Source organism: Dendrobates tinctorius, unplaced genomic scaffold, assembly GCF_039654945.1.
Source record: "Dendrobates tinctorius isolate UK_male_01 unplaced genomic scaffold, ASM3965494v1 ptg000304l, whole genome shotgun sequence".
NCBI classification, from domain to species: domain Eukaryota; kingdom Metazoa; phylum Chordata; class Amphibia; order Anura; family Dendrobatidae; genus Dendrobates; species Dendrobates tinctorius.
Window position 1 is genome coordinate 4,587,503 of NW_027361971.1, and position 21,381 is coordinate 4,608,883.

At 43.9% G+C, this 21,381-nt stretch overlaps 1 protein-coding gene across 5 annotated transcripts in view; it reads left to right on the plus strand.

The window, feature by feature from the left end:
* Positions 1–21,381, plus strand: part of ATP2B4 (ATPase plasma membrane Ca2+ transporting 4) — a 286,539-nt gene that overhangs the window by 259,340 nt on the left and 5,818 nt on the right. For 2 of the 5 annotated variants that reach the window (XM_073560761.1, XM_073560762.1), the window contains one exon: positions 9,698–9,875. The exons of 2 other annotated variants lie outside the window; for them this stretch is intronic. In XM_073560761.1, coding sequence (XP_073416862.1) covers positions 9,698–9,875 — 178 coding nt within the window. The remainder of the gene's footprint in view (positions 1–9,697; positions 9,876–21,381) is intronic. One more of the 5 variants, XM_073560764.1, reaches the window with a different exon arrangement.

Genomic DNA, 21,381 nt, shown 5'->3' on the forward strand with positions numbered 1-21,381 from the left:
TCACTATGAGGCAGCAAAGTTTCACTGGACTACGTCTAGCCTCTATTCAGTGGTGTCCTTTTCTGAAGTGCACAAAACTGTGCAATCCTAAAAAGACGGACACAGCCGGATCACAGGTTCTATGGCGTCCACAGTGACTCCATCTGCCTCATTATAGGGAATTTTTCGCCTGGGGTTCTGTGTGAATCACGTATTTCAGAGATTTACACGGAAACTCCGATGTAAGAGCTTAGCGCAGAGCCTTACTGCAATGAACAGTAGGTGAAGAATTGGTTTTACGCTGTTTCTGGTGCTGTATAAGTGATTAGGCAACTTTATTCTTTGGGTCGGTGCGATTACAGCGATACCAGATTTATTGGGTTTTTATGTTTGGCTTCTGTCACACACTAAATGGCGCTTTTAATTGCAAAAACTAGTTATTGCATCACCATGTTTTGAGACCTATAATTTTTTCATATTTCGGCCGACAGTCATGTAAGGGCTTGTTTTCTGCGGCACGAGCTGCCGTTTTTATTGGTACCATTTTCGGGCACATGACATTTTTTGATCGCTTTCTATTCTGATTTTTATGGATATAATGTTATTCTCGGGCTTACTGTGCGCTGCTTGACCAGGATAAAATCACCACAACATGAGAGATTTAACCATTTAATTCCCAACGCGTTTCAAAGTGTGAACCACTTCTTCCTCAGGGGATGACATAAAAAAAAAGGTTTTTTTTATGTCATCCCCTGAGGAAGAAGTGGTTCACACTTTGAAACGCGTTGGGAATTAAATGGTTAAATCTCTCATGTTGTGGTGATTTTATCCTGGTCAAGCAGCGCACAGTAAGCCCGAGAATAACATTATATCCATAAGGATTTGTATTGGAGGTCACGCAGTGGACCTTCGGGTGTGCAGCAGGCTGACGGTGAGTTTATATGCTTATACCTTTCTTGGAAAGGGTGAGTAGACTTTTGCTATATCTATTCAATTGTCCACCAGATAAGACCCTATTGCGCTTTTCTGTTTCCTAGTTTTATTATATCTATTCTGATTTTTGGGAGCAGAATGAACAAAAACCAGCAATTCAGGAATTGCTTTTTGTTTTTCTTTTTGTTTTTTTATACCATTCTACGTGTAGTAAAATTGGTTTTATTCTTCGGGTTAGTATGATTACGGCGATACTCAATTTATATCTTTTTTTATGTTTTGGCACTTTTATACAATAAAAACTTTTATAGAAGAAATAATTATTTTTGCTTCGCTTTATTTTGAGAGCTATAACTTTTTTTTTTATTTTTCTGCTGATGGAGCTGTATGGCAGCTTGTTTTTTGCAGGACAAGATGACGTTTTCAGCTGTACCATTTTTATTTACATCCATCTTTTTTATAGCGTTTTATTGCACTTTTTGTTTGGTATGATGATAAAGCATTGTTTTTTGCCTCGTTTTTTATTTATTTTAATTTATTTTTTTTACGATGTTCACTGATGGACTGAAGGGGTTAACTAGTGGACAGTTTTATAGAGCAGGTCATTACAGACGTGGCAATACCAAATATGTGTACTTTTATTGTTTTTTATTTATTGGAAAAATATTTTCTTTAGGGATTTTTTAAAAAAAATATTTTTACATATTCTAATATTTTATTTTATTTTTTTACTTTTTTACATTGTCCCAGTATGGGACATTACTATTTTACATCAGATCACTTATCTGACACTCTGCACTGCAGAGTATCAGATCAGCTATCTGTCCGGCGTCTGCTCCCAGCAGGCACTCACAAGCCACCTTCCTAGTGTAGGTAACAGCAGGTTCGCAGGATGCAGTGACGAGACGCGAGACAGGTTGAACTTTGAAAAGTAAACTTTTATAATTTGAAGCCGCTAGGGCTATACTAAGCAACCAAAAAGGGGTAACAACAGTTGTCCTCGCAGGGACTCAGTACAACCAAACACTTTGAAAAGACCACGACTAACCCGGCCGAGGCCGGTTACTATGGTGCCACGGTATGGCCGTCTACGGGTCCTTATACTCTATAATGTCACTTATCCGTCCTGACATCCCTCGGCATCTCTGTTGGAGCTGCGTCTTTGATGAGGCTGCTGTGGCGTCTTTGATGAGGCTGCCTTGGCGTCGCAGCCGCTGGGCCCAGCTGCTGAAGATTTGGAGTTGTCTTCGGGCGTTCCAGCGCCTAGGAGGAGTTAGGGCACAACAGGCCCTGATGGAGTCCTGAGATGAAGTAACCCCCTGTTGTAACAGCGGGGTTGCGCTTGTTAGCGAGTTCAATGGGACTCCTGTCCCCAAGCAGGGTTGTGTCGCAGTGCTCGAGTGGCGGTTTACTGGCCACGGGCATAGCCTGAGGCTGTGTGAAGAGTGTCTGTTGACGAGGAACAGGCCCCAACTGCCGACTGCAGCGGGGTGAAGGTGGCTGTGAGCGGTGATAGACAGGCCGCAACCACGGGCTGAAGTGAAACGGCAGCGTCCGCAGGTAACAGCGGGCAGGCCGCAACCACGGGCTGAAGGGGGATGGCAGCAGCCGGGATTGGGAGCGGACAGGCCGCGGAGGGCTCGAGCTCAGCGGTAACAGCCGAGGACGACCGGGGGCAGATCGTAACCCGGGATTGGGGTGAAGAGGCAGTCCCCTGTCGGTAAGCTCGGCGCCTCTTTTCTGAGGGCCACTGCGTATCTACCCTCTGCTGCTGGTCTCTTCTCTCAACTGTCAGTGTCCTTCCTGTTCTCTCACGCCCCCTCCGTCTCCTGCTCCGTGCCTGACGTATCACCAACTGACTCCTCTGCGCGCTCCCTGTCCCTTTTATACTTGCCCCTCACCTTGCTGTCCTGTCGCTCTCAACAGTCCACTCTCCTCCTCTGTTGCCCGGGTACTGTTTTCTTAGGAACTCAGATGGCGGTCCCATTGGTTCCGGCCCGGACCCCCCTACACTTGCAGGACCTGGAAGAACCCTGCTACCATCTTGGGGCCAGGGGTCTCCATGAAGACCATCAGAACAACGCGATCGGATCGCGTTGAGCTGATGGAAGCGCGCAGGGAGCCCCCTCCCTGCGCGATGCTTTTAAATGCCGCTGTCACTACTGACAGCGGCAACAGAGGGGTTAAATGCCTGCAATTGGTGCTAGCACCGATTGTAGGCATTGCTGCTGGTTGTCAGCTGTCTCATACAGCTGACGCCTGTACCCAATCACCGCAGCACTCAGCATGAGGTCGCGCAATCGGTGCGCCGTACTAGTACTGCTGTTTGCAGGAACGCAATTCCCACAGAGCCTTACTACTACGGCGCATGTCAGGAAGGGGTTAATGACACACTATGCAATGATGCAAGTATCCTACTTTAAGAGGCTAACTTGAAAGAACCCCAATAATTGACTGATATAAAATATAACTTTTAATTAAATGCTATTAAAAAGGGACAAACAACATAAAAAATGCCAAACTGAGAAGTGCATGCTAGGTTCACCCTATAGACACACCGTGACCTGAACACCTGCCTGCCTGCGGAGGTTGGCACCCTATGAACAACCTATACGAGAATGGTGCCCCCCCCGCTCAGCGATGACTGGCCCTACTGTCCTGTAATGCCCAGCAACAAGTGATGAATCATGAACTTTACTTTTATGTAATTAAAAGTTGTATTTTATATCAGTCAACTATTTGGATTCTTTCTTGTTAGCCTTTTACTAATGGACCTTCCTACAAATAAACCTTTCTTTTATTTTTCAAGTATCCTACTGTAGAAAATCTTGTAAGCGTGCATAGGCTGAGTATTACACAGTGGCACATGCTCCACAGTATGTCCGAGATCTATGCCCACAGGGTCTTATTTGTGCACAGCAGCTAATTGGAGCAGCCCTTTTTTTTCTTTACCTTCTCTGGTAACCTTGTCTACTCGCCAGATCTCCACAGCGATGGTGGTCTACTCATTTATTTATATAGCATCATTGATTCCATGGTGCTGCACATGAGAGGGGGTTACATACAAATTACAGATATCACTTACAGTAACAAACTAACAATCACAGACTGATACAGAGGGGAGAGGACCCTGCCCTTTCGGGCTTACATGCTACAGGATGGTGGGGAAGGTGACAGTAGGTTGGTGGGTTGCAGCAGTTCCGGTGTTGGTTGAGGTGGTATCTCTGGTAGTGGTGAGGAGGTAGTGGGGTCATTGCAGGCTGTAGGTTTTCGTGAAGAGGTGGGTTTTCAGGTTTCGTCTGAAGGATCCAAATGTTGTTGATAGTCGGCCATGTTGGGGCAAAGAATTCCAGGGGATAGGGGCTATTCAGGAAAAGTCTTGGAGGCGGTTGGGTGACGAGCGAATAAGTGTGGAGGAGAGAAGGAGGTCTTGGGAGGACCGGAGATTACGTGAGGGAAGGTATCGGGAGATTAGTTCAGAGACGTATGGGGGAGACAGGTTATAGATGGCCTTGTAGGTCAGTATTAGTAATTTGAACTGGATACGCTGAGGGAATGGGAGCCAGTGAAGAGATTTGCAGAGGGGAGAAGCGGAGGAGTAGCGAGGAGAAAGATGAATTAGTCGGGCAGCAGAGTTAAGGATGGACTGGAGAGGTGCGAGGGTGTTAGCAGGGAGACCACAGAAAAGGATATTGCAGTAGTCGAGGCGGGATATGATGGCATGCACAAGCATTTTAGTAGATTGAAGGTTGAGGAAAGGATGGATTCTGGAAATATTTTTGAGCTGGAGGCGACAGGAGGTAGAAAGAGCTTGGATGTGCGATTTGAAGGACAGGGCAGAGTCAAAGGTTACTCCGAGGCAGCGGACTTCCAGTACCGGGGAAAGCGTGATGGCATTAATTGTTATAGATAGGTCGTGTAAGGAAGATCTGTGAGATGGAGGAAATATGATGAGTTAAGATTTGTCCACATTGAGCTTGAGGAAGCGAGAGAAGAAGGATATGGCTGATAGACACTCTGGGATTCTGGACAGCAGAGAGGTGACGTCTGGGCCAGAGAGGTAGATCCGAGTGTCATCAGCATAAAGGTGGTAATGGAATCTGTGGGACTTTGAGTTGCCCCAGGCCAAGTGTATAGATTGAGAAGAGTAGAGGTCCTAAAACAGCCTTGAGGGACTTCAACAGAGAAAGGGTGGGATGAGGAGGTAGTGTGGGACTGGGAGATGCTGAATGTGTGGTTGGAAAGGTATGAGGAGATCCAGGATAGGGCGAGGTCTTTGATGCCAAAGGAGGAGAGGATCTGTAGTAGGAGGCAGTGGTCAACTGTGTTGAATGCAGAGGACAAGTCTAGAAGCAGGAGTATAGAGTATTGTCCATTTGATTTGGCTGTAAGTAGGTCATTAGTAATTTTGGTCAGGGCTGTCTCAGTGGAGTGATGGGGGCGGAAACCAGATTGTAGATTGTCAAAGAGCAAGTTAGATGATAGGTGGGAGGAAAGTTCAACATGGTCGTGCTGCTCCAGGAGTTTGGAAGCGAATGGGAGCAGTGATATTGGGCGATAGCTGGACATAGCGGTTGGGTCGAGGTTTGGCTTTTTAAGGATAGGCGTGATTGTGGCATGTTTGAAAGCAGAAGGGAAGGTATCGGACGTTAGTGATAGGTTGAATTGGTGGGTTAGGGATGGGATAAGTGTGGTTGGGGAGGAGGTGGGATGGGATGGGGTTGAGTGCACAGGTTGTGAGGTGCGATTTGGAGAAGAGACAATTAAGCTCCATTTCAGTGATGTTGGAGAGGGAGGTTATGGGATTTGGGCATTGGTCTGGTATATAAAGGGGTTGTGGTGGTTGAATGATGAAGACTTGCCTTGTTTGGTCAATCTTATTTTTGAAGTGTGTGGCAAAGTCCTCGGCATAGATGAGGGAGGTTGGAGGGGGGCAGTGGTGGGCGGAGGAGGGAGTTTAAAGTTTTGAATAACTGTTTGGGGTTTAAAGATAGGGAAGATACGAGGGTTGTGAAGTAGGCCTGTTTAGCAGAGGTGAGGGCAGATTTGAAAGCGAGTGTTGCCTGTTTGAATGCTGTGAAGTCGTCTTGCGATTTTGTTTTCTTCCAACGCCGCTCTTCAATCCTGGACACTTGCCGGAGCTTTTTAGTGGTGTTATTGTGCCAGGGTTGTCTGTTGATATGTCGCATGCAGCCATGAACGAGAGGGGCGTCCGTGTCAAGAGCTGATGCGAGAGTGGCATTGTAGAAAGCAGTGGCACTGTCTGTGTCGTGGAGTGAGGATATGGATGCCAGTGGTAGAATAGAGTCAGAGAGCGTGTGTGTGTCTAGGTGTGCGAGGTTTCTGCGGGGGTGCGCATCTTGCTGGACATGGGTGCCAGGAGAGGAGGACAGGGATGAGAAAGTGAGCAGATGGTGGTCGGATAGAGGGAGAGGGGAGGTGGTGAAGTTAGAAAGAGAGCAGAGGCAGGTGAAGACCAGGTCTAATGTATGTTCGTCTGTGTGGGTGGCTGAGGAGGACCACTAAGTAAGTCCAAAGGATGAAGTAAGGGACAGGAGTTTGGAGGCTGCTGACTGAAGGGTATCCGTGGGGATGTTGAAGTCACCCATGATGATAGTGGGGATGTCAGTTGAAAGAAAATGAAGAAGCCAGGTAGAGAATTGGTCAATGAAGGCAGTGGTCGGGCCTGGAGGTGGGTATATGACGGCCACTTGGAGGATGGAGGGATAGTAGATGGACAGAGAGAGGGACAGAGTGGACTTCAAAAGAAGGGATGATTACAGAGGGAAGAGGTGGGATTGGGTTAAAGGTGCAGTTGGAAGAAAGGAGAAGACCCACTCCTCCACCGTGTCTATTGAAAGGGCGAGGAGTGTGGGTGAAGTGGAGGCCACCATATCACAGCGCAGCAGGGGGAGGCGGTGTCAGAGGGTATCAGCCATGTTTCTGTGAGACCGGGGAAGGCAAAATTGCGAGAGAAAGAGGTCATAAATCGCATGAAGCTTATTGCAGATGGAGCGGGCATTCCAAAGTGCCCAAGAGAGAGGGAGCAGGGGGTTGTGTGTCAGTGGCACAGGTTTTAAGTTGGAAAGCTTGTGGTAGTTTTTATTAGATACGGAGCAGTATGAAGGGGTAATAATGGGGGGTATGAGCTGTGGGGGTCCAGGATTGGGAGATATGAAGCCAGCAGTGAGGAGAAGCAGACAAAGGGAGAGCAGATGGGAGAAGGAGAGAGGGCAGCTTGTTTTATGTTTCATTAGGACAGATTTGAGGTTGAGGAGCAGGTCAGGTGGGGAGGAAAGAGGGAAGGGGAGATGATTATTTGGTTAGAGGGTGCTGTGGTTTGGGGATAGCGAAGGAGAGTGAGCATTAAAGGAGCAAAAACTGTGGGGGCAAATGTAAACATGGTGAAGGAGTAGGAGGGTTAATAGAAAAGTTTGATCCAAGTAATTAGAAGTGCTTACTCAGCAAACATACCCAAAAGAGACAGGTACATAGTGTGGTGTCCTGACTTCTGCCGTTGTAATAACTGCATCTTCAAGATACTTTTACTGCAGGGAGACACGTGCCAGACCCCACACGTGCCCCCCTTAGGATGCATCTAAATATATAGGACTGAGTAGAGACTCAGGTGAGAGGGATTAACTGATTTGGGATAAATTAGCAATTGACATGCACAACAGGGGAGGTTGCCCAATCAAAGACAGAGGGCGTGGCTACATCCATATACTAGTGACACCTTGCACCTGATAACATCTCTGATGGCCACAACATGGATACACAGCAGTAAGTATGGAGTTGAAAGCAACAAATGAATTTAGCAAATATTCAGCAGGTACTGTTATATACCATTAAAGGAAATGTTGCAGTAGACAGCAAGCAGGGATTGTAGCAGAGATTGTACCATTAAAGGAAATGTTGCAGTACACAGCAAGCAGGGATTGTAGCAGAGATTGTACCATTAAAGGAAGCAGGGATTGTAGCAGAGATTGTACCATTAAAGGAAATGTTGCAGTAGACAGCAAGCAGGGATTGTAGCAGAGATTGTACCTGTGTGAAGAGAGGAGGTTGATGTTAATTATCGGCCGTTGTAATAACTGCATCTTCAAGATACTTTTGCTGCAGTGATACTTATGCTGCAGGGAGACACGTGCCAGACCCCACACATGTGCCCCCTTAGGATGCATCTAAATATATGCCATAAAGTGGGCTTGTTCTTGAGGGGTTTTTGAGGTTTTTTTTTCCCTTTAACTTCTTCAAATTTCAGTTCAATATTTAAAAAAAGTCATGTAGCAGAAATATTCAATCATAATCCATAGGGCTTTAGAAATGTCAAATTCCACTAGTTGCCATGTGATTCAATCAACAGTTGTCCTGTGAATCCAAGCAAGATGGAAATCTATCTGCTTTTCGACTTCAACAACAGGAAGGCAAAAATCCAACTTTGCCCTTTATTTCAGCAAAGTAAAACCATATTCATTTATTAAAAAAGTATGATAAAAAACTGGTTAATTTATAAGTCTCCATACATAAATATAGAGAATTCCTGATTTGTTTTGAATGGTCTCTTAATGCTATCCTACTTAATTTACACTTTGGACACTTGATTATATAGTACCAGAAAAAACCTGAATGAAAGGGCACATAATACCAGATGTGCTAAATGGTTATTCTCAAATCACTTGGATAGGGGATAACTTGCTTATTGGTGAGATTGGAGCTTGGAACCCAGAGAACTGAATGGAGCGAAGGTGCATATGCGTAGCCTCCAAGTCAGGGATCCCCATCCTGTGGCTAGGGAGCCACATGTGGCTAGCGGGTCTATGATGTGTGGCTCGCGGCATTTTATCTGCTTGGTGCATTATTGCCAGGACTAGAAAACTGCTGTGAATAGCAGCTGGTGACTTCAATGAGTAGCCCCAAACAGGAGCGCAGAATGTGGGGCTTGTTGGAGAGAGAAATTAGGTAAGTGCTAAGATGGACATAGAATAATCCTGTAGTTGGATGTAATAGTGTGATGGGAATACTGAATGAGGGTAAGGTGGTAACCCCTATACTGCCTCGGTTTTATTTCCGCGGGGAAGCTTTGGCTGTCATTATACCTATAATTTGGGATCTGCTTGTCAATACTGTAGGAGGTGGAAGCAGCTCTCACTAATCAGGGAGGGGCTCTGAATGTGGCTCATGACCCTCGCTCAGAGCTGAATATGGCTCTCAAGGTACCCCTCTCACTGTCTACTGCTGAGTACAGTTCTTGGCTATTTCCTGCAGTCTCTCACGCTCACATCCCCTCCATTCAAGACTGGGCTGCAGAACATCATTCTCAAGGACCCAAAGCACTGATCTCAAGTTTGCTGGTGGCCAAATGACTGACCTCCCAGCAATTAGCAAGTTGCCCCCTATCCTATGGGAAAGCTTGATTTGTATGGTAATAACCCGTTAACACAACATCTCCACGAATGGGAGACACTGTATTGTGTGCTTTCATGAATGACAAGCATATATAGCATGTTTTAGGAGGTTAGTTATTTCTTTATGTAGGCAGGCTTTTAAACAACCATTACATATGTGTATGCATATCAAGAATTAACTTTTGGTGTATACTTATTACACTTTTTTCTCTATTGTTCTGCTTAATAACTCTTTATTACTTTATAATCTAGTAATATTTACCTTTTTCTGTTTTGTTCAGAATTCTGTAATGTCTCAGTCTTCCTTAGTTCTCGCTTTACTTCTCACCTCTGTTTCCTCCTCTGACTTTAGTGTGTCTCCCTCTGATTCCTTACAGATGGACGTAGTTTATACATTCCAGACGGGCGGTACCTCTTTACAAGGGGCTCTGAGGCGCCAGCCTTCCACCATTAGCCAGCACCTCGATGCTAAACATGTCTCTAGTCCAACACATGTAGCTCTGTCCTCTGCTACCTCTCCCCCAGCCACCTCTGCTGCTGCTGCTTCTGTGGGCAGTGAGTTCAACACTATTACAATGCATGCTGTGCACTTGGGCTGCTGGTCACTACTCTGTCTGTCTCCTAACACTATCACTATCCAGATGACCAAGTTGTCTAACCCAGGGAAGGGTGTGATGGGGATTGTTCAAGCTCACTTTTTGCCTTTTTCCCTATTTATTTTTAACTTTTCTCTTCTGTTACATTTATCCTGCAGGTGACAGTCTGCTTTTTTGGGTTTTTTTTGTTGTGCTTTTGTTTGCTTTTTTTTTTCAAAAATATGAACTATATAGCAAAGGGAGGGCCACTTAGCGCAGCCTTACTTGTTTTCTGGGACATGGTGATATTTAATAGAAATTCCTGTAGTTTACAGTCAGTTACTTTTTTTCAACTTTTGAGAGCCCTAAAATTTTAGATTTTTCTGTAGTTAACAGAAAAGATAATTGTAACAATAAGAGTGTATAAAGTTTTAAAAAAGGTGGTTATATATTAAAAGATAAATTACATTAAAAATAATTATAATGCCATAACTGATTGCTGGCACTATTGCCTGATAGAAATAGAATAATTAATCATTAATAATCATTAATTAAATTATACAATTCATAATGGGGAAAAAAATCAGTAGAACACATATAGATAAAAAAAAAAACTGAAACCTAGCAAGTGTTCATATTCTGTTCTGTTAACACCATGTCTGGGCTGTTCTCTTAAAGTAGCATTCCATTACTTACAGTACCGATTTTGCAAGTTTTTCCACTTAAGAATAGAGAGGTCTGTAATTTTTATCATAGGTATAATTCAACTGTGCGTGACGAAATCTAAAAATAAAATCACAGAAAATGACATTGCATGATTTTTACATAATTAATTTGCATTTTATTGCCTGAAATAAGTATTTGATCACCTACCGACCAGCGAGAATTCTGGCTCACAGACCTGATAGTTTTTCTTGAAGAAGCCCTCCAACTCTGCACTCATTACCTGTATTAATTGCAACTGTTTGAGTATGTGAACAGGTGTCTTTTATACAGGTAACAAGTTCAATGACACTACAGCTTCTCCATCATGGCCAAGACCAAAGAACTGTCTAAAGACACCAGGGACAAATTTGTAGACCTGCATAAGGCTGGGATGGGCTACAGGACAATAGGCAAGCATCCTGGTGAGAAGCCAACAACTGTTGGCACAACTATTATTACACAATGGAAGAAACAAAAGATGACTGTCGATCTTCCTCAGTAAGGGGCTACATGCAAGATCTCACCTTATCGGGTAAGGATGATTGTGAGAAAAGTCAGTGATCAGCCCAGAACTACACGGGAGGACCTGGTCAATTACCTGAAGAGAGATGGGACCAGTCTAAAATATTACTGTTAGTGGCACACTACACCATCATGGACTATAATCCTACAGAGTACGGAAGGTCCCCCTGCTCACATCAGCACATGTCCAGGCTCATTTGAAGTTCGCCAATGACCATCGGATGATCCAGAAGAGGCATGAGAGAAGGTCATGTAGTCAGATGAAACCAAAATAGAACTTTTAGGTATGAACTCCACTTGCCATGTTTGGAGGAAGAAAAAGGATGAGTACAACCCCAAGAACACCATCCCAACCATGAAGCATGGTGGGGGAGACATATTTTGAGAGTGCTTTTTTTGCAAAGGGGACAGGACGACTGTACTATATTGAAGGGAGGATGGATGGGGTCATGTATTGTGAGATTTTGGCAAACAACCTCCTACCATTGAAAATGGGTTATTTCTGGGTCTGCCAGCATGACAATGACCAGAAACACACAGCCAGGGCAACTAATAAGTGGCTCTTTAAAAAGCATTTAAAGGTCCTGGAGTTGCCTAATCAGTTTCCAGACCTGAACCCAATAGAAAATTTTTGGAAGGAGATGAAAGTCAATGTTGCCCAGAGACAGCCCCGAAACCTGAAAGATCTGTAGGAGATCTATATAGAAGAATGGGTCAAATTCTCTGCTGCAGTGTGTGCAAACTTGGTCAAGAACTGCAAGAAACGTCTGACCTTTGTAATTGCAAACAAAGGTTTCTGTCCCAAATATTAAGTTGTTTTCTTTTGTATCATACTTATTTCATCTTATAAAATGCAACTTAATTATGTAAAAATCATACAATGTGATTTTCTAGATTTTTTTTGTTAAGATTTTGTCTTACGGGTTAAGTGTACCTACTATAAAAATTACAGACCTCCTCATTCATTGTAGGTGGAAAAACTTGCAAAATTGTCAGGATATCAAATACTTAATTTTCCCCCACTGTATACAAAAGCACAAGAAAAAGTGGAGAAGTTGATGCAGGACTTAGCGCTGTTAGATGTAAAGTATTACCATAAAAAGCCACTAAATGGCAGATGACGCACACAAAATAGTGGTATTTGAAATAGAAGGCATAAATATACTGTCTAAACAAAGGTGTAATGTAATACATTTAAAGGGATCCTATTAAGGCCGGCTCAAGCAAATTAGCATATTTTTCGGACTATAAGACGCACCTGACCATAAGATGCACCACAATTTTCAGAAGGAAAATAGGGGAAAAAATAATGTGTCAAATGGGGGTCCATCTTCCAGTCCGAATTCAGCTTACCTGGGAAGGGATCTGGCACAGGTGGAGGAGTGGTCACAGGGGTCATTCAGTGGTCCAGGCTGGTGCGGTGGCGGCGGCTCTGTGCTGGGGCAGGTGGGCTGTGCTGGGGAAGCTGGGCTGTGCTGGGGCGGCTGTGCTGGGGCAGGTGGACTGGGCTGGGGCAGCTGTGCTGGGCTGGGGCAGATGTGCTGGGCTGGGGCAGGTGGGCTCTGGGGTGAGGGTGGCGGTGGGCTGTGCTTTGGTGCAGGGGCGTTGGCTCCGCTGGCATTTACTCGAAGCCCGGAGGCCCCCGCACATCCGTTGCTGGCTGCCGCCATGTTGCGGTGGCCTCGGGGAACATGGACGCCGGGAAGATGGCCGCCGGTCCGGGGACGGCGCATGCGCAGGTTCAGATCTCGTCCCGAGATCTCGGGAGACGAGATTCAAATCTCGGCAACAAGATCTCGTCCCACGAGATCTCGGGACGAGATCTGAACCTGCGCATGCGTCGTCCCCGGACCGGTGTCCATGTTCCTGGAGGCCACCGCAACATGGCGGCAGCCAGCAACGGATGTCCGGGGGCCTCCGGGCTTCGAGGCAATGCCGGCGGAGCCCCCCACGGAGCACAGAGAGCTGCTACCCCTGCACCGGAGCACAGCCCGCTGCCACCACTGCACCACAGAGCACCGCGGCACCAGCCATGGTCGCAAGTAAGTATATTGCGACGTATGGTCGCAAGTAAGTATATTGCGACCATAAGATGCACCCCCCACGTTCCCCAAAAATTTTTTGGGAAAAAAGTGCGTCTTATGGTTCGAAAAATACGTTATGTTATCGCGCCCACAAGGGTGTGATAACTTGGAAACAGGGCTAAACTAGTCTGGGGCATCGAACATCTCATCGACTAGTCAAAGCCTTCATTATTACCTTAGGAAATGTGGAGGTTATAAATGCTTTTTTAAAGCATTTATTTAACTGAATTATGTTATACACGGCTGGCTAAGAAGGGAGTTTAATCACACATAGCAGAATGCTTTTGGACTGGGGGGCATGGGGGACCTGACAGGTTCCCTTTAAGTAGGTCAACACCCATATAAAGTAGGGATGAAAAGCGTGTTGGCGTTTAGGTGGAGGCTGATGCGGTGGCACACTGTTTTATTTAATATGAGTGGTATGTTTATTGTAACAAACACATGTACATACTCTTTACCCAAATTTTTTTTGGAAACGAACTAGATTAAAGTCAACTACATTACACCAATCTTCAGACAGTACTTTCATGTCTTCTAGTTGTTTTGTGTGAACCCTCTGCCATCTAGTGTCTTTTTTATGGCAATGCTTTATCTCTAATAGTACTGTGTCCTGCATTATTATTATAGCGCCATTTATTCCATGGCACTTTACATGTAAGGAGGGGTATACATAAAAACAATTAAGTACATTAATCTTAAACAATACAAGTCATGACTGGTACAGCAGGACCCTGCCTGCGAGAGCTCACAATCTACAAATCGGCCTCCTTTCCTTTTTTTTCCTTTTTTTTTTTTTAATTTTTTTTTTTTTTTTCCTTCAATTCATGTCATTTTTTGCAATAAATTACTAATATAATACATATTTAATTCTCATATTGTTTAATAATGGAGTAAATCCTGTATGTATATATTATTTGTGGTTTAATGTGATGTCATACAAAGGGAAAATGCTTAAATTGAGGAAACTTGACATCATTATGTTGTGAATGGTTAAGGGACAAAGCAAAAAGATATTTGTATATAGTTTTACAGGGAAGCTTTTTTTATACCTTTTATGGTTTAAATACGTTTACATTGCACTATTATATAATTTAATTTGTATTCCTATGCAGTTAAACCTGTTGTTGACCTTAGTGAACAAAAAGGAAACTTTAACACAGTATAAATAATGCAGATCTCAAACATGGTGTTAATAGAGCCGTATAACACAATCTTACAAAATCCATTTTCTCATAAAGCAGACCTATACTACCAATTCTGCTTTTGTAAACATACTTTGCTATTAAAACCTTTTTTTATCATGCATATTACATTGTACTGTCTACTAGAATGTGTAAGTTCTTTAGAATAGAACTTGCGTCTTTACAATAGAGAATTTTTTTAGTGTTTCTGCAATATTAATGTTATTTAGTGGCAGTGAATCTGTTTGGCTTATAGTTTTATTCAGTATAACCACTAGACCATGGGAGTGGGGTAGTAGTCTAGACGTAGGAAAACTGAGCTCAACTCAGTAGTTTACCAAGCTATGTGATGTCCTTAATGTTGGAATAGTTCTAAAACGCACATTGATATATTAATATCAATTACTAATGCCTCTTTTAGTTTTTTAATATCCATATTCACAGGAGTCCTGGACTTTTGCTTTAAATGGGCTCTAACCTGCTGTTTCTCTCACTTTCTGTGCTGCTTTGATTTTTCAGCTCATTGTCTGCATGGGGTCCTGCTGCCTGCACAGAATGCATGAGTCCGCATGCTAACGCCTTCTTTGGAAGATGCTGTTGTGCAGTGAAGGGTTTAGATCAGTGTGTTGAGTAGGTATTAAAGATGCAGACCCTCTTGGAATACCCATCCAGATAGTTTACAATAACGTAAACCATAATGATTGAGGAAGTGTTTCCATTGTTCAAATTAGGTTGAATATGTTGCTTTAATTTCACTGAACTTGATGAATTGAAGGATGACACTGTACGCCTTTTTCTCTGACTCTGAGTGGGACTGCAGCTTTATAAATGCTTTACTATGATGACTATAATGTACTGAACGTATAAGATTTTTTTTGTACCAAAGATTTCATTAGTGTCTTGATGTTAGTAGTCTGAAGCAATTAAGAGAAACAATCATATTTTTTTATTTAGTTTTCTGTTGTCATGTTTTTGTACTGTGTTTTATTTTGATGCCAATAATTACTGTCACTGTTGAATATAACTGTAGAGTGCCATAGAGCCAAAGAATGGAAAGAGTGTCTTCTATACATTGACATAGTACACCTCTGCCCCCAATCACCTGGGAACGTACACCTGTGTATGATCTATATTGGATCTTTATCTTTGGCACATAAGTGGGCGGATTTCCCAGGTGTATGCACCAGATTTAGCTGGCAAGCGTGATGTGTACAGAGCGTTCTTCTGGAATAATACAGTCACCAACTTTTATGAAATAATAATAAATTAATCCCTACAAAATGTGCTATACAGTGCATGGCCAAGATTATGATGTCCCTGTCATGTTTTAACTGCACCCATTGCTAACACTAGCATACAGTAAACCAGCATAGTGTGTCTCTAATCCAGAATATGGCTTGTTTAGGCAGACAGTATGGGGAAGGGGCCAATAATCCCAGGAGTAGAATGCACCATCCATGAAGAGCTCGGTGACTTGGCACCAACATCGGCTTTGTTAGGGTGTGAAGTAGAATAATAATAAGCTTCCTCATTACATTTTGGTCTTGCAGGAGTTTGCGTAGCTGCCTAGTGCTTCACAACAAAGGTGCGTCCACCATGTCTGCCACACTATTCTCCTGAGAACATTTTGGCCAAAGTGTGTGTAGGGGGTGATATGGCCACATGTATTCAGGCATACCATCTGGTTTCACCCATATTGGAGTGACTTCTCAGAAACTGATGGCTACCTGTAATTTTGCTTGAATTTTCAAGAAATAAAAAAGGCAATTTACTGAAAAGCTAATTAAAAGGTGAAGTCATATGAAGTTGCAGTGTCTGTTGTCATTTTTACAAAAATGGCATCTCATACAAAATAACCAAACCGATAATTTGTTTCTTTGGAGATAGTGATATTGGCAATCAGTCTCCATTCTGTGTTGACAATATTTGGATAATTTTTAGTTGGAGAGTTTGTTCAAAACTAGATATAAACCACATCTAATATTATTTATTGAGGATTTTGTTGTCACAACTTTATTGCAGACATTTGGAGGCAAGCTCTTTTCATTTTTTGTATGAATCATTTTGACAATGCCTCATACAAGCACAAATCTGGCCTCCGTGATATGCAGGACCTTGTGCCTGTTGTTGCCACCGTTGCAATAGAGGCACCGAAACAAAAGCGCATAACTGGTAATTGTTTCAGTTAGAGATATTGGCAGTCTGGATGAGCCCCAAGTTCCAAAATTTAGTGGAAAGTCCTAGAAACAATTTGAAGCTGTTCTAAAAGAAAACTGAAAATGAGAGAGAGATTAGGCTAATGGCAGTATGCACATCCACATGATATTAAAATGTAGAAAAACCTTTATTGCGCCTCAAACCAGACAAACATAAACATTTAAAATACATATAGAACATATCAAATAACCAACACACCCATGTATGAAACCATATGGGCAACTGAGTAGAAATCCACCATTAATCAGGATTGAGCTAGCTGATAAAGGAGGCACATGATAAAGCCAGATCATAGTTGATACAAGATCAGTGTAATAATAATATACATATAAAGGAATCATGTGCCAATAGCGAATCATGATGCATCCAAACTCTATCATGGTAACAACTGCTGCATATATACTTAAAATAATTATAATGATATAAGTTATATACATAAAGCATCAAGAAAAAAAATATACACTCACTGGCCACTTTATTAGGTACACCATGCTAGTAAGGGGTTGGACCCCCTTTTGCCTTCAGAACTGCCTCAATTCTTCGTGGCAGAGATTCAACAAGGTGCTGGAAGCATTCCTCAGAGATTTTGGACCATATTGACATGATGGCATCACACAGTTGGCGCAGATTTGTCGGCTGCACATCCCTGATGCGAATCTCCCGTTCCACCACATCCCAAAGATGCTCTATTGGATTGAGATATGGTGACTGAGGAGGCCATTTGAGTACAGTAAACTCATTGTCATGTTCAAGAAACCAATCTGAGATGATTCGAGCTTTATGACATGGCGCATTATCCTGCTGAAAGTAGCCATCAGATGTTGGGTACATTGTGGTCATAAAGGGATGGACATGGTCAGCAACAATACTCAGGTAGGCTGTGGCGTTGCAACGATGCTCAATTGGTACCAAGGGGCCCAAAGAGTGCCCAGAAAAAATTCCCCACACCATGACACCACCACCACCAGCCTGAACCGTTGATACAAGGCAGGATGGATCCATGCTTTCATGTTGTTTACGCCAAATTCTGACCCTACCATCCGAATGTCGCAGCAGAAATCGAGACTCATCAGACCATGCAACGTTTTTCCAATCTTCTACTGTCCAATTTCGATGAGCTTGTGCAAATTGTAGCCTCAGTTTCCTGTTCTTAGCTGAGAGGAGTGGTACCCAGTGTGGTCTTCTGCTGCTGTAGCCCATCTGCCTCAAAGTTCGACGCACTGTGCGTTCAGAGATGCTCTTCTGCCTACCTTGGTTGTAACGGGTGGCAATTTGAGTCACTGTTGCCTTTCTATCAGCTCGAACCAGTCTGCCCATTCTCCTCTGACCTCTGGCATCAACATGGCATTTCCGGCCACAGAACTGCCGCTCACTGGATTTTTTTTCTTTTTCGGACCATTCTCTGTAAACCCTAGAGATGGTTGTGCGTGAAAATCCCAGTAGATCAGCAGTTTCTGAAATTCTCAGACCAGCCCTTCTGGCACCAACAATCATGCCACGTTCAAAGGCACTCAAATCACCTTTCTTCCCCATACTGATGCTCGGTTTGAACTGCAGGAGATTGTCTTGACCATGTCTACATGCCTAAATGCACTGAGTTGCCGCCATGTGATTGGCTGATTAGAAATTAAGTCTTAACACACAGTTGGACAGGTGTACCTAATAAAGTGGCCAGTGAGTGTATATATACAGAAACAAATCTACAATAATTCAAAGGGCATGTAACGTGTTCAAAAAACACCATACGCTCCAGATCCAAAAGTTATCATCCCTTATGTATATATAAGAAGCTGATCATTGCCCACATATGACAAGCCAATTGAGAGCCAGAGACCATAAGCATCTCACAATCAAAATAGAAGAATCAGTCATCACGCTTGCGCATTGATTATCTCTGCATGGCCGGCTCCTGGATCTCACTCATCCAGACCATGACACCACACCGGTATGATCTTTCTTTGATTAACTCATGTATTTAACCCTGATACATCCAACTTGGACTCGCTTCCCCTGACGAAGCTGCCGAGTGCAGCGATACGCGTGGGGCTTTCTCCTCACCCCCTCTTTCGCTCCATTTGGGACTTCATGTCCATATGGCTTCTTATACTAGTCAGATTTGAACTGGCATTGTTACCAATACTGCTTGCATCCTACATGGCTATTAAGCCTTTCTACACTCCTCTTCATGATTAAGCAGTCATTTATCAGGTTGTATATTTACCTTTCTTCTGTTTTGATTGTGAGACGCTTTTGGTCTCTGGCTCTCAATTGGCCTGTCATGTGGGCAATGATCAGCTTCTTATATATACATAAGGGATGATTTTGGATCTGGGGCCCTTGAGATACATAACCGTCCTTCAGGATTCTGCCACTCATCCTCTCTCTTGGGACATCCATACAGCGCCCCCTAGCGGACACAGTGGTAACTACACCACATAATACACACACTAGATGGTGGCCCGATTCTAACGCATCTGATATTCTAGAATACGTATGTAGTTTAAAGGGAATCTGTCACCAGAAGTTGCAGGCCTATGTAAATAGCCTGGGTCCAGTCCGATGGGCGGTGTGTCTTTTTTCTCCACCCCATCCGTGGCCCCCATCCGCACTCTTCTCCGGTACTCTTCTCCGGTATTCTCCATTGTTCGCGCGTTCGCAAAGCAAGTATTTTGTTGTGTTCCGGGACACAGTGTACCGGCGCATGCGCAGTAATGATTTTCAGCTTTGCCCGCAGTTGGGCAAAGCATGCTGCTAGTGCGTGAAGCAAGATTGAAGAAGAGCGCGACGTGGGCCATGGATGGGGTGGAGAAAAAAGAAGAAACACGGCCCATCGGACCGGACCCAGGCCATTTACATAGGCCTGCAACTTCCGGTAACATTCCACACTGAGCGAGATCGCTAGCGCCGATCGGGATACTTCCGCAGCCGGGTGATGACCAGCTAGTGCCAGTCATCTCCCGGCTGCGTCGCCGCTGACCTCTGTGCGGCAGGAGATGACCCGCGGCAACCGTCGGAAGCTCAGCGGCTAGCGCTGCAGATCTCCCGACAGTAGGGGTGGCGTGCGTCTTTCGAATTCCGCGACAATTTGCGGCCGGACCGCGCCTGTCGCTGATTGGTCGCGCCTGGCCGACCGCGACCAATCAGTGACGTGGGATTTACGTTACAAACAGACAGAATTAGACAATTATATAGTAGATATACAGTACAGACCAAAAGTTTGGACACCTTCTCATTCAAAGAGTTTTTATTTTCATGACTTATGAAAATTGTAGATTCACTCTGAGGGCATCAAAACTATGAATTAACACATGTGGAATTATATAATTAACAAAAAAGTGTGAAACAACTGAAAATGTCGTATATTCTAGGTTCTTCAAAGTAGCCACCTTTTGCTTTGATTACTGCTTTTCACACTCTTGGCATTCTCTTGATGAGCTTCAAGAGGTAGTCACCGGAAATGGTCTTCCAAAAGTCTTGAAGGAGTTCCCAGAGATGCTTAGCACTTGTTGGCCCTTTTGCATTCAGCTGCAGTCCAGCTCACCCCAAACCATCTCGATTGGGTTCAGGTCTGTTGACTGGAGGCCAGGTCATCTGGCGTAGCACCCCATCCCTCTCCTTCTTGGTCAAATAGCCCTTACACAGCCTGGAGGTGTGTTTGGGGTCATTGTCCTGTTGAAAAATAAATGATGGTCCAACTAAACGCAAACTGGATGGAATAGCATGCTGCTGCAAGATGCTGTGGTAGCCATGCTGGTTCAGTATGCCTTCAATTTTGAATAAATCCCCAACAGTGTCACCAGCATAGCACCCCCACACCTCCTCCTCCATGCTTCACGGTTGGGAACCGGGCATGCAAAGTCCCATCTGTTCACCTTTTCTGCGTCGCACAAAGACACGGTGGTTGGAACCAAAGATCTCAAATTTGGACTCATCAGACCAAAGCACAGATTTCCACTGGTCTAATGTCTATTCCTTGTGTTCTTTAGCCCAAACAAGTCTCTTCTGCTTGTTGCCTGTCCTTAGCAGTGCTTTCCTAGCAGCTATTTTACCATTAAGGCCTGCTGCACAAAGTCTCCTCTTAACAGTTGTTGTAGAGATATGTCTGCTGCTAGAACTCTGTGTGGCATTGACCTGGTCTCTAATCTGAGCTGCTGTTAACCTGCGATTTCTGAGGCTGGTGACTCGGATGAACTTATCCTCCGCAGCAGAGGTGACTCTTGGTCTTCCTTTCCTGGGGCAGTCCTCATGTGAGCCAGTTTCTTTGTAGCGCTTGATGGTTTTTGCCACTGCACTTAGGGACACTTTCAAAGTTTTCCCAATTTTTCGGACTGACTGACCTTCATTTCTTAAAGTAATGATGGCCACTCGTTTTTCTTTACTTAGCTGCTTTTTTTCTTGCCGCAATACAAATTCTAACAGTCTATTCAGTAGGACTATCAGCTGTGTATCCACCAGACTTCTGCACAACACAACTGATTGTCCCAACCCCATTTGTAAGGCAATAAATCCCACTTATTAAACCTGGCAGGGCACACCTGTGAAGTGAAAACCATTTCCGGTGACTACCTCTTGAAGCTCATCAAGAGAATGCCAAGAGTGTGAAAAGCAGTAATCAAAGCAAAAGGTGGCCACTTTGAAGAACCTAGAATATATGACATATTTTCAGTTGTTTCACACTTTTTTGTTAATTATATAATTCCACATATGTTAATTCATAGTTTTGATGCCTTCAGAGTGAATCTACAATTTTCATAGTCATGAAAATAAAGAAAACTCT